This window comes from Paroedura picta, chromosome 12 (genome assembly GCF_049243985.1).
Source record: "Paroedura picta isolate Pp20150507F chromosome 12, Ppicta_v3.0, whole genome shotgun sequence".
Classification (NCBI taxonomy): domain Eukaryota; kingdom Metazoa; phylum Chordata; class Lepidosauria; order Squamata; family Gekkonidae; genus Paroedura; species Paroedura picta.
The window spans coordinates 50,050,634-50,064,228 of NC_135380.1; the positions used below are offsets into that span (position 1 = coordinate 50,050,634).

General features: G+C 47.6%; 1 protein-coding gene across 1 annotated transcript in view; it reads left to right on the plus strand.

The window, feature by feature from the left end:
- ZER1 (zyg-11 related cell cycle regulator) overlaps positions 1 to 13,595 on the plus strand; it is a 51,519-nt gene that overhangs the window by 19,899 nt on the left and 18,025 nt on the right. Inside the window, exons 4-9 of the mRNA XM_077305897.1 lie at positions 13 to 443; positions 5,928 to 6,104; positions 6,907 to 7,021; positions 8,766 to 8,912; positions 9,487 to 9,660; positions 13,187 to 13,402. Of these exons, the coding sequence (XP_077162012.1) occupies positions 13 to 443; positions 5,928 to 6,104; positions 6,907 to 7,021; positions 8,766 to 8,912; positions 9,487 to 9,660; positions 13,187 to 13,402 (1,260 nt within the window). The remainder of the gene's footprint in view (positions 1 to 12; positions 444 to 5,927; positions 6,105 to 6,906; positions 7,022 to 8,765; positions 8,913 to 9,486; positions 9,661 to 13,186; positions 13,403 to 13,595) is intronic.

The window sequence follows — 13,595 nt, forward strand, 5'->3', positions numbered from 1 at the left end:
TGTTGCTCTTAGGACCTAGTCGAGCTCTTCTTAACAAACTGTGAGAAGCTGACAGCCAAGAGCTTGCAGACGCTCACGGCCTTCAGCCCAACCCTCGTCTCCCTCAGCCTTTTTGGATGCAGCAACATCTTCTTGGAGGAGGAGAATCCGGGGGGCTGTGAGGATGATTTCAACCCCAGCCGCCAGGTCTTGGTCAAGGACTTCACCTTCGAGGGCTTCAGCCGCCTGCGCTTCCTCAACTTGGGCCGAATGACCGAGGGGGTGAATGTGGAGACCCTGATCCGGCCGCTGGCCTCCCTCACGGCCCTGGACCTCTCTCACATCCAGTTGAACGACATCCTTTTCCTGACCCAGTGGAAGGACAGTTTGGCCTCTTTGGTGCTTTACAACATGGACCTCTGTGAGGAGCACATTCAAGTGATTGCGCAGCTACGCAAGCTAAGGTCAGCAAATGGTCTTCTGCCCTCTTTAGCCTCGACAGCATGCGTGAATTGCCTTGCGGAACCTGCCTTCACACGATGTAGGCTTTGACTCTTTGATGAAAAGCTGTGGAGGGCAGATTTCTCCAAGTGCATTAGCCAGGGTAGTTAACAATTGAACCCCCTTATTCAGAAGCATTGGCAGGTGGGGTAATCAGAGAGCAGGAGAAGGCGAACAAAGCAAATTCTGTACTTGGGTGGTGTGCATGCTGTGCCAAGCGAAACTGAAATCAGTAAATGATAAATACTGTCCATGACAGATGTGTGTGCTTTCTCATGCCTTTTGCATATTTTATTCTGAATTTTAACTTTTTTGCACATTTAATTCTGCTTTTTTAAAGTTAAAGAGCTATTAAGCTGTTGCCCAGCCACTGGTGATCAGCTTTCCCCTCCCGAGATCCTCAGATTGTGATCTACATTTTTCATATCCTTAAGAGTTAGACACTTTTTTTGAGTGGGTATTTTTTGGGGGGAGGGGGAATCCTGCAGTCAGTGCTACATTCTGCGTGCTCTCCAAGTTGCAGCATGCAGCCCTGGCTGCCTTAATACTTGTGGAACTTACAGGACAGGGTGGTAGCCACTGTCTTTGAGGCTTTTAATAGATGAATTCATGAAGGCAAGCTGTGTCAGTGTATTTGCTGCGACGGCTAATTGAGGGGTGGGGGGTGGACTAGAGTTCTGACATTCCTTTAAAGCAGACGTGGCCAAACTGTGGCTCTCCAGGAGAATTGTGGTCCACGGACACCCGGAGAGCTGCAGTTTGGCCACGTCTGCTTTAAAGGAATGTCAGAACTCTAGTCCACCTCCCAGCCAGCCAAATGCTTCCATGAAGCCCACAAACAAAACTACACCATCCTTCCACAGGTTGTTCCACCCCCCACCTGATTTGTTCCTACCTGCAGTAGTGCAGAATGGAACCTTCCATTTTCAGCCTGTCTCTTCTAGATCCTGGGGACAAGCAACAAGGGGAGGCAGGCGTGGGCTTTCTGGAAGTCACCAGAGTGGACACAGGATGCTAGGCCAGGTGGAACTTTGGTCCAGTCTGGTGGGGCTCCTCCTGAGAGGTATTAATCTGTCTGCTCTTGGTGACCTAAGGCCAGCCATTTTCAACCTTTTGACAGTGGAGTAACCGGTGAAAAATTTTGCTGGCTTCCAGGTAACCCTGAAGTGATGTCAGCTGGTCACGCGGCACTGCCACACCCCCGGAAGTGCCTTGTCACTGGAAGTGACTTCACCCAGTCACTCCAGCCCCTCTTCCTCACAGCTAAAGTTTAAAAAAACCCAATGGAACACCCTGACCCACCCCCAAATGGGTGGCTCTGCCAAGGGTAGACCCCCCCACCCCTACCCCAGAGTTTTAAAAAATCACCCCCCACCTAACCAACCGCAAGAGGACTCACCCAGCTGGAGAGCAGGAGCTCACTCTGCCCACCGCCGTGACCAAATATATATAGACCAAATTAAATCTCCCCCCCTCCCACTAGCGTAACCCCTCTGGGGCTCTGGCATACCCCTGGTTATGTAGCATGAGTCTTTGGTCTGACTCCACAAGGCTGCTAAAGGCATTTGAATCTTAAAACCAGGGGTGGGCAAACTGTGGCCCTCCAGATGTCCATGGACTACAAGTCCCATGAGCCCCTGCCAGCATTTGCATTTGCTGGCAGAGGCTCATGGGACTTGTAGTCCATGGACATCTGGAGGGCCACAGTTTGCCCACCCCTGCTTAAAACCTTATTGAGGTGGCTTATTGAGGTTCATAACACTGGATTTTTTTTTAATCATAAAAAATCCATCAGTTTAAATCCTTAGAGTAAAAGTGACTAAAGCAATTTAATATAATATATTTAGAGTTTTGATTTTCAGCCAGGTTGGCTCCCAGATTTTTAATTAATATCAAGCGGTACAGTTTGTTTTACATAGTGAACAAAGCTGCACCATATCCTGAAACGTGTTGGCGTCATTTAGGGCTTGAACCATTTAGGGTTTGAATGTTTGCTTGACCGCAAAGCTTGTTGGATCATGTTGGGCTACTCCCTCTTGTTTAGAGTGTCCGGCTGGGATACAGGGAACCCGGACTGAATCCTTGGTCTACCCTGGGAGCTCTCTGGGTGGCCTTGGGCCAGACACAGACTCTCAGTCTCACCTGCTTCACAGGGCTGTTGTGACGAAAAGAACAGAGGAGAGGTGAAGGGGGTAAGCTACTTGGGACTCTACTGAGGGAAAGGATTGGGCATAATTTACCTCACAAGATTGGTCCAGGGATAAAATGGAGATGGAAGTATTATGTAATCTACCCTGAGTTCCTTGAAGGAACAGCAAGATAAGGCTGCCTAAGGAGGTGGTGAGCTCCCCCTCACTGGCAGTCTTCAAGCAAAGGTTGGATACACACTTTTCTTGGATGCTTTAGGATGCTTAGGGCTGATCCTGCGTAGAGCAGGGGGTTGGACTAGATGGCCTGTATGGCCCCTTCCAACTCTATGATTCTATGAAAACCAAATATTTGCACATACATTTCTAGTTTTATATTGCTGTTCCTTTGTGGAAATTAGGGTAGGTTACATAATTGGGAGTTTCCTGTGTCTTCTAAGGAGCTCAGAATAACACATGTGGTTCTATCCCTCTGCTATTTTACCCTCTCACAACCCAATATATTAGACTGGCCCAAGCTGACCTCATGAGCATCACTTGCTGAACATGGCCTCTGATTCCCAGAGCCTGGAGGCAACATGAGGGGAAGGCCTCGACCCTATTGTGCCCTATTGCTGGCCCTCCCAAGGAACTGGCTGGCCCCTGTGTGAGACAGGAGGCTGGACTGGATGGACCCCTGGTCTGACCCAGCAGGGCTCTTCTGGGGTTCTTAGGAAGGCCTCAGCCTCTGTGCCCTGCTGTTGGCCCTCTAGAGAAACTGATTGACCACTGTGTGAGACAGGATGGACCACTGGTCTAAAGGTTTGATGTTGGTCATAAATAATCTAATCTAATCCTATAGGGATGTTGTGATGTTCTTATCAGGGGAAGGCCTCCTCCTCTCTGCCTTCTTGTTGGCCCTCCATAGGAACTGGTTGACTACTGGGTGAGGCAGGATGCTGGACTAGGTGAACTATTGGTCTGATCCAGTAGGGCTCTTCTGATGTTCTTCTGATGTTCTTCTGATGGCTCTTCTGATGTTGGATTTGAAACCTACTGCAACATGCTCTTGCAATGTTGGCTTTTCAAAAGTGTAAGGAAGCAAACACTAGAATCATGTTGGAAGTCAGCAGGAGGGAAACCATTCCATTTCTTTTTTGTTCCAGGAAAGCTGGCTGTGATCTGGTACCCCATTCGTGTCCCAGGTGACACTGCCATTGTGTATCAAATTACTCACCTGGCTTGGGGGCATTTCAGTCACAAGGTGCACCGATGTATAATTGCAGGGCTTCCCAGATTCTGCACCATTACATGCTACATTATGTAACTTGTACAGAGCTAACCGATTGACATGTGCCCTTGTTTTGCACAATTCTGTTTTAATATATGTGTTGTTCTCCTTCTGCTCATCATAGGAAGGATCAACCGTCTCTGAGGTCTAGTCCTTCTTAGTAGCCAAAGCCTCCCTTTCTGAGATTTGTTCAAGCGTTGTTTTAATCAATCAGAAGCTTTCTCGTCTTAGAAAACATAACAATAAAGATAACCAGAAGATATTGTCTGAGCTTGCCCAAACAATTGTGGCATACACACAGCTGTGCTTAATTAGTTAATTAGATGAGTTCTAACTTGTTTGATTAAGTAGTTCAATTCTGCACTCACCTACTTCCTTAGACGTATCTTGGCCTTACCTAAAGGAACTCCTGCCGCACATATGCGTGCAGAATTAGGGCTTCCATCGATCAGGGCTCGAGTCCACTTAGCTTTGTTAAAGTTTTGGGCAAAACATAGGAAAAACACTACCAATTCAATATTCAAGCAATGTTTTGAACTAACCTTGAATCCTGAACCTTTCCGACTTGCCAGTTATGATAAAATACAATCACGGTATTCCATCCCAGATGATTTATTAAGAGCACAAGTTGATGGGTCTAATCTGAGAGACTGGATCTTTAATACTGATGCCATACTGGATAGACAAACAATAATGAAATCTAACTTTTCTCCTTTGTTTAAACTATTCAAAACAGTCCATCTCAGATCAGACTATTTAGTAACCATTTCTGTACAAAAACTTCGAATGGCGTTTGCTCATTTACGCTTTCAAGTTATGCCATCAGCCCTACTCTCAGGCCGTTTTTCTGGTGTACCTTTTTCCCTTCGCCTATGTATTTGTGGAGAACCTGCCGTTGAAGACCTTTATCATTATGTTTTGGATTGCCCACTAGACTTGGAGCCAAGAACCAAATATATTGAGAGACGTTTGAGTGGCCAGAACTTCCCTATGAATTTGGACAAAATAGTCTTTTTATTATCAGATACCAACCCCCTAATTAGTTATAATGTTTCCCTATTTGCATTAGCCGCAAGGAATATTCGAGCCAAACTTATGCCACCAGAGAGCTAGAAACCTGAATTCTTATTGTCTTTTATTATCTATGGACTACTGCATGTATTGTTCTAATTCTTTTACTGTTTTTATATCAACTGATATAATATTGATTGCATTGCATTGTAATGGCCTATGGCTGGAAACAATAAAGTCTTATGTATGTATGTACTACATGCAGCCAGCTGGGTGACCTTGGGCTCGCCACAACACTGATTAAACTCTTCTGACCGAGCAGTGATATCTGAGCTTTCTCAGCCTCCCCTCCCTCACAGGGTATCTGTTGGGGGGAGAGGAAAGGGAAGGCGACTGTAAGACGCTTTGAGCCTCCTTCAGGTAGGGAAAAGCGGCATCTAAGAACCAGCTCTTCTTCTTCTTCTTCTAGGTAAGTAAGGCGGTTCTAAAGCAAAAGGCGTTCTTTGTTATCAGATGAGCCTTTCACAGCTGTGATCATCCTTCAAAAGACACTTGCCTCCTACGTGAGAGAGTAGGAATATATTTTATAAGATGAGAGGTAGAAGGGGAATGCCTCTTCTGAGATGGTACTGGAAGAAGAATTCCCTCGTGTGTGAGAGAGGAAGTGGCATTCCTCTTCCTACCCTTCCCTTATGACTCAGATAGTTAGTGTTTGAAAGGTACTACCTGATGAATCTGGGGAAGGCACTGGCAAAGCCACCCTGCATTGAGTCTGCCATGAAAACGCTGGAGGGCATCACCCCAAGGGTCAGACATGACCCAGTGTTTGCACAGGGGATACTTTTACCTTTACCTTTACTTACCTAATGAATCAGGGATATCTTTTGATTGAAATATTTGGATAAATCATTTTGATTAATTGGTAAAATACTGCAGCCCCTGTTAGACAGAAGTCTTAATTCTGCAGCCCATTTGGGTGAACGGTAGCCAACAAGTTGTTCCTCCTTGTTTGTTTCCAGGCATTTGGACATCTCCCGAGACCGTCTGTCTAGTTATTACAAATTCAAGCTGACCCGCAAAGTTCTGAACCTCTTTGTGGAGAACCTGGTGAACCTGACCTCGCTGGACATCTCGGGACACACCATGCTGGAGAACTGCACCATCCCGAGCATGGAAGAGAAAGCAGGCCAGACGAGGTGAGACCCGCAGGCTGAACGGATGGCACATGTAGCAGGAATGAGTGCATTAGATCAATAAAGTCATTGAGTGCTACGCTTTTAGTATTTCCTGAACAGCAGCCATGTGCAGGGACCTGTGTAGATCATATTAGTGAGTGTTTTGGGGGCTGGTGCACTCATGAAGCTGCCTTGTACTGAATCAGGTCCTCCTGGATCCATCAAAGTCAGTGTTGTTGACTCAGACTGGCACCAGGTCTCCAGGGTCTCCGGCACAGGTCTCTCGTATCCCCTCCTGCCAGATCCTTTTAGCTGGCCGTGTCAGGGACTGGACCTGGGACCTCCTGCATGCCAAGTAGAGGCTCTTCCACTGAGCCCCTCCCAGTCATCCTGACTTACTGCTTAGATGACACATTCTGAGTGAATATACCTTGTCATAAAAAGGTTTGTTGCACATTCCTTTCAAAAGAGAAAATATTTCATAGATGTCCCCCCTCCCGTACTCTCTCAAATTTATAATTTTTCAGATGGAAAAACTAAAACAAGGGTGTGTGTCTTTTTCTCCCAGACCTTCATATCTCTCTGTGGGAGACCTACAAGGACCCTTGGTTTGCTCCAGGATAGCCTTTCTAATGTTCTTAAATAGTGCTGAAAACCTGAGTCATCTGAGTTGGGTTAGGTTAGGGTGCTTGGGAAGGAGCTCACGGTGGTATTTCCAAGAAGGGATGGGAAGCCTGGGTAATGGTGGTGATTGGAACCCAGGCCTTAAGGTGGCACAGACTTCTGGTATCACGTGACTGTCTTTCCCCTTGTCCTCCCCCAGCACCAATCCTGAGACGAGCAGCATCGCTCCCTTCCGGAATCTGAAGCGGCCCCTCCAGTTTCTGGGCCTCTTTGAGACCTCCCTTTGCCGTCTTTCCTACATCCCGGCTTACAAGGTAAGGCAGGAACCAGAACAGAAAATGTCTGGTCTCTTGCTCCTTTCGTGAAGAACAGGTCAGGGGCTGGAGAGGTCTAATGTGTGCCCCCCACCCTCTCTTCCTCCTTTCACTGACTCTTGGCTGCTCTCAAAATTCCAAGCTCCAGGAGCAGCATATCCATTCCTCACTGGGTCGCATTTGATTAGCCCCCCTTTCCCCCAAGATCCCATTTTTCTGCAGACTTGGCAGCAAGTGCATGTCAGGGCGGGGCCTCTGGGGCAGCTGCCTTCAGTCCCCCACACAGGCCTCTTTTTAGATATCCTACCTGCCCACAATCAACTGAATAGGGGGACGCAAGCTATACATTAAAGGCTGGCAGCTGTGTGCTCCCTAAGGGCCTCTTCGTTGGAAACCTGCTAGACCCCACTCTCTCAGCCAGGGCTTTGTGAACCCCTGGGGTTTCTTGACGGCCCTGGAAGGGTTTCCCAAATGGGTGAGAGGTGATTAATTTTTAATATGGTTTTAAAATTTGTTAAACATTTCTCAGGTGATACAACCATATATGGTCATATCAACCCTCCCCCCCCCCCCCACAACATGGCCACTGATGGGCCTGGAGGGGGTGGGAAAGGGAGAGTGGGCGTGTCCACAGCTCTGCTTCCCAGCCATATTCTGCATGATCAAACCACTTCTGGGGTTTCTCAGAACCTGAAGAATGTTTCAGGGGTTTCTCAGGGGTAAAATAGTTGAGAAAGGCCGTGCTAGACTAAGGCGGTCCGCATAGGGAAGGTAAAAAAAAACTGCTTAGTTTTTTGACTTGACAGAAAAGACAGAGGTGGAGATGAACAATGAATATTTAATAAGATAAATATGATGTGTGGATCTCACATATATATTTAAAAGGCTGAGTCTAGCAGGACCTTTAAGACCAACCAAGTTTCAATGAACAAAACTTGGTTGGTCTTAAAGGTGGATTCAAACATTTCTGCTGCTTCAGACCAACACAGCTAGCCATCTGAATCAGAACAGAGAGCTCAGAAATAAAGTAAATAATTCCTGAAGGGAGATTTGATTTCCCTTTCTCTGGGCAGGTGACCTCAGGAGTTTCAAGGCTGCTCTCTGTCTCCCAGAGCCCCTTTCCACAGAAACTGTACATGCCCCCTAGGAGAGATGAGCCCTTAACAGGATGGTTTTTTTGTCATGCTAAAATAAACTTTCCTAAGCTAAACTCTAACCCAAAAGCCAAATACAAGCCCAGCTTAGCTGACCTTCCTTTCCAGAGCCACAAAATCTCACTCCAAAGGCTCACCGCAGGCTCTGACATCCGCCTGGATTGGCAGGAGGACTAAATCACAAGGATTGGTTCAGAGCACTGGAGGAAAGGCTGGGCATTTTAGGTTGATTGCCACAGAGGCCTTGCCTAGTTTGTGCTCTTTTCAGGTGCTCTTTTCAGGGGCCAGCTGGTTTATCTGCCATTAGAACAATTGCCATTTGTGCATTTATTGATTTGCTTAATTTCTACCCTGTGTTTCTCCCGAAAGGGGATTCCAAGCACCTTGTTTGCTCTCTGTTGGAGATCCATAGCAGCTCACAGCTCTTTCAGGCAAACAAAATTCATGCCCCAGTGAATTTAGGCCACATTGTCTGCAGCTGACGTCTGAGCTGTATCTGCAGGAAAGGACCGTTTGAATCTGAATCTCCCCCACTCAAATCTCTGTCCACTGCACCGCACTTCTTTTCTCCTTTCTACCCCCAATGCCAGGTGACCGGGGATAAGAATGAAGACCAGGTGCTTAATGCCATCGAAGCATACACTGAACACCGGCAGGAGATCACGTCGCGTGCCATCAACATCCTCTTTGACATTGCCCGCATTGAACGCTGCACCCAGCTCCTGAGAGCCCTCAAGGTGAGAGTCTATGGGTCCTGGCCATCCCTCCCACAAGGGAGCATTGCCCCAGGCTTCATTCTTGGAGGGGGTCATATGTCATGCCCCTGTCAAGGTTCCGATAAACAGATCTGTTGTGAAATCTCTTTATTGAAGGAAATGATGCACAGAAGCAAGGCTTCTCCTTGCGGAAACTACAAGCATTCTTTTATGCACCTCTCTCAGTCCTTCTCCCAATTCAAATCTTGGCACACTCATCAATGTACCATGCCCCCACTTTCCCAATCTAAGTTTTCCCATCAAACGTGTACGCTAACTTTCAGGCACTGCATGCATTCCTACCAGCTTAGAGCAGGCTATCAGGATCACAAAGATAAAACGCCTGTCGGTGGAGGAGTTGGGTGAACCTGGGGGGAAACTGTCAAGTTTCCAAGAGATCTATGTGGCCACTTTTAGAAAGATGACTGCCGTTTGAAGCGGCAAGGTGACACCAAAATTTCTACAAAGATTTGAATTCAGGACTTCTCTGCCAATCTGTGCAATTTGTTTTGCTTAAAACACACGTGGTAGAACATTGTGCCTTTTTTGGGGGCAGCTGGTGATCACCGCTCTCAAGTGTCACAAGTACGACAAAAACATCCAGGTGACGGGGAGCGCCGCCCTCTTCTACCTCACTAATTCAGAGTACCGAATGGAGCAGAGCATCAAATTACGACGGCAGGTCATCCAGGTGGTGCTGAATGGCATGGAGTCGTACCAGGAAGTGACGGTAAGCACCCTGCTGAATAGTGCTCCATCCGTTCTGGCTAGAACAGTCCCTGCTGGGATCCCAGGCCTACCTGCCCAGGCAGTTCTGCCCCATGGAAATGAAACACACCTTTGGATTGGACCTTGCAGCAGCCTTCCCCAAAGGGGGGTCCCACAACAGCCTTCTCAGCCAAATCTTTTTGTTGTTGTTCTAAACTTTGGAACATAAAAAATAAAACCTATCTGAGCCAAGGACATATCGCTATATTTATCCGTTGACTGATAGATAGAATCATAGAATCATAGAATCATAGAGTTGGAAGGGGCCATACAGGCCATCTAGTCCAACCCCCTGCTCAACGCAGGATTAGCCCTAAGCATCCTAAAGCATCCAAGAAAAGTGTGTATCCAACCTTTGCTTGAAGACTGCCTGTGAGGGGGAGCTTACCACCTCCTTAGGCAGCCTATTCCACTGCTGAACTACTCTGACTGTGAAAAACTTTTTCCTGATATCTAGCCTATATCGTTGTACTTGAAGTTTAAACCCATTACTGCGTGTCCTCTCCTCTGCAGCCAACAGAAACAGCATCCTGCCCTCCTCCAAGTGACAACCTTTCAAATACTTAAAGAGGGCTATCATGTCCCCTCTCAACCTCCTTTTCTCCAAGCTGAACATTCCCAAGTCCCTCAACCTATCTTCATAGGGCTTGGTCCCTTGGCCCCAGATCATCTTCGTCGCTCTCCTCTGTACCCTTTCAATTTTATCTACGTCCTTCTTGAAGTGAGGCCTCCAGAACTGCACACAGTACTCCAAGTGAGGTCTGACCAGTGCCGTATACAATGGGACTATGACATCTTGTGATTTTGATGTGATGCCTCTGTTGATACAGCCCAAAATGGCATTTGCCTTTTTTACCACTGCATCACACTGCCTGCTCATGTTTAGTTTACAATCCACAAGTACCCCAAGGTCTCGTTCACACACAGTGTTACCTAGAAGCGTATCCCCCATCCAGTAGGCATGCTTTTCATTTTTCTGACCCAGATGCAGAACTTTACACTTATCTTTATTAAATTGCATCTTGTTCTCATTTGCCCATTTTTCCATTGTGTTCAGATCTCGTTGAACTCTGTCTCTATCTTCCGGAGTATTTGCCAGTCCTCCCAATTTGGTGTCATCTGCAAACTTGATGAGTAGTCCCTCCACCCCCTCATCTAGATCATTAATAAATATGTTAAAAAGTACCGGGGCAAGCACCGAGCCCTGATGTACCCCGCTACTCACCTCTCTCCAGTCTGATGAAACACGATTGACAGCAACTCTTTGAGTGTGGTTCTTTAACCAATTCCCTATCCACCTAGCTATCAATATATATATATATATCGATATATCTCAGAGCCCACTGGCATAACAATTCAAGAACAGTCCTAGCTAGGCATGACAACCAAATCCCCCCTGGAATAATATTTTCACCTGCTCCTTGAAGGCTGTCCTAGAAAGGGACACCCAAAGGTTTGGTGCCACTGCTGAAGCATGGTTGCTTCCCCAGCACTTTCCAGTTAAGGGAGGCCTGCGAAGCAGAGCTTCTGAGAAAGAGCTTAACAGTCGGGTTGGTTTGCACAGGAGAAGGTGATCCTTGATAGATCCTGGACCCAAATCGTTAATTAAAAATAGCTCTTGGAATTAGGTCCAGAAATAATCCCTGATCAAAATATTCTTGTATTTTCTTTCAGCCTGGAGAAAAGGAGGTTGAGAGGGGCCATGATAGCCCTCTTTAAGTATTTGAAAGGTTGTCACTTGGAGGAGGGCAGGATGCTGTTTCTGCTAGCTGCAGAGGAGAGGACACGCATAATGTGTTTAAACTTCAAGTACAACAATATAGGCTAGATATCAGGAAAAAAAATTTCACAGTCAGATACTTAAAGAGGGCTAGTGGAATAGGCTGCCTAAGGAGGTGGTGAGCTCCCCCCTCACTGGCAGTCTTCAAGCAAAGGTTGGATACACACTTTTCTTGGATGCTTTAGGATGCTTAGGGCTGATCCTGCGTTGAGCAGGGGGTTGGACTAGATGGCCTGTATGGCCCCTTCCAACTCTATGATTCTATGATTCTATGAAAATAGCCCAGACTAGCCCCATCTGGTCAGATCTCAGAGGCTGTGCAAGGTTGGCCCGGTCTGTCCTTGGGTGGGAGAACCCCAAGGAAGTCCAGGGTTGCTACTCAGGGGCCAGCAACTGCTGCCTTGAAACTGCCAGCTCTGCTAAGTCATGTGGCGGCAGCAGTTGGAACTGAGGGCTTGCCAAAGCCAGCTTCGCCGAGTAGAACTGCCTGGACGTTGCTAGCCGTGACCAAGGCTGCGCAATTTATTTATTTCTGTTATTTACAGTCTCTCCTTCTCACAGCCAATCAAGGCTCATGAGTCGCGAGAGGCAACCAAATGGGACTTTCAGGGACCCCTGCATTGCACTAGGATTGTAGAAGTCTGGGACCCCCAGAAAGAAATGAAGCATTCGCACGACACTTTAAGGGGCACAGAGCGGCACAGACCATAGTCCTTCGTCATTTCTCCAAGCAAGTTTGTAGGACTGTTTTGTGCAGCATGACCGCCTTGCCTTCATGGGAAAGCCCTCTGAAAGGATTCAGTTGTGCATAATTTGGGGAAAGCCAGGAGAGTGAAACTTCTCCTTCCCTCCTGGGGCAGCCATCGCACAAGGTGGGAGCGATAAGGAAGAACACGCGGGTACGGGCAGTAGGTGCTTTTGTCCACTGGCAGGTTGGCACCTGCCGAAACCTGTGCTGACTTGAGCAGAGCTGTCATGGTGGAGCAGTACCCTTCCCAGCTCAGGGGAAGCTGTTGGGCTGCCTAGATAGGCAGATGCCAGTGGGTGGCCGTCTTGGTCTGAAGTAGCACAACAAAGATAGAGTCCAATCAGGCACCTCTAAGACCGATGTTTGGGTGGAGATGGATGGGACCAGCAACGAGTCTCTTTTAATTATGTCTTTCCACAACTGGGACAGTATCTGCCATTAATTGCTAACAGGGACAGTTTTATTTCGCCATATTTTGTGAACTACAACTGAACTCAAAAGGACTGTGAGCTGTTTTAGACAAGAATTATCATAAGGCTTAATTTGGATATTATTACACAGTTTACTAATTACTAATTTGCCACAATTTGCGTTTGCCTGTTATTTGTACACTTATGATCCATTAGTCTGGGGAAGAGTGCCTGCACTCAAAAGCTCCCGCCTTGAATACATCTTTGTTGGTCTTCAAGGTCCATCGGACTCTCGTTTAGATAGGCAGAGTCAATCTTGAGCCTGGGCCATCATCCTCATCAGCCCTGGGCACCTTTCGGTCTGCCTTGTTTGATTAATCGCCAGTTGAGTGAGGTTTCCGAGGGGCTGAATCCCACTTATTCCTGTGCTTGTGCGATGCGCACTAATGGAGCCACGGCAGCCACGGAGCCCCGAGAGTAACCGTCAGTGTCTGTTGGATGTGCCTTCTGGGCCGCCCAGCCATCGGTCCACCTTGCTTCCTCTGCCCAGGTGCAACGGAACTGCTGCCTGACCCTCTGCAACTTCAGCATCCCGGAGGAGTTGGAGTTCCAGTACCGCCGGGTGAACGAGCTGCTCCTGAACATCCTCAACCCGACGCGGCAGGACGAGTCCATCCAGCGCATCGCCGTCCATCTCTGCAACGCCCTGGTCTGCCAGGTGGACAATGACCACAAGGAAGCAGTCGGCAAGATGGGCTTCGTCATGGTCAGTGTGGCCCAAGGGGGGCTGCTCAAGCGCTTGCTACGTAGAGGGCTTTTTTTATAGACGTGAGGGCAGACTCTCTTTTCATTAACGCCTCCTTTAGCACTGTTACAGTAGCACCAGAGATACCTCCTTATTTAAGGACAAGAAATCCTCTCTGTCACGTGATACTAGACATGCAAGCCTCCAGGTGGGG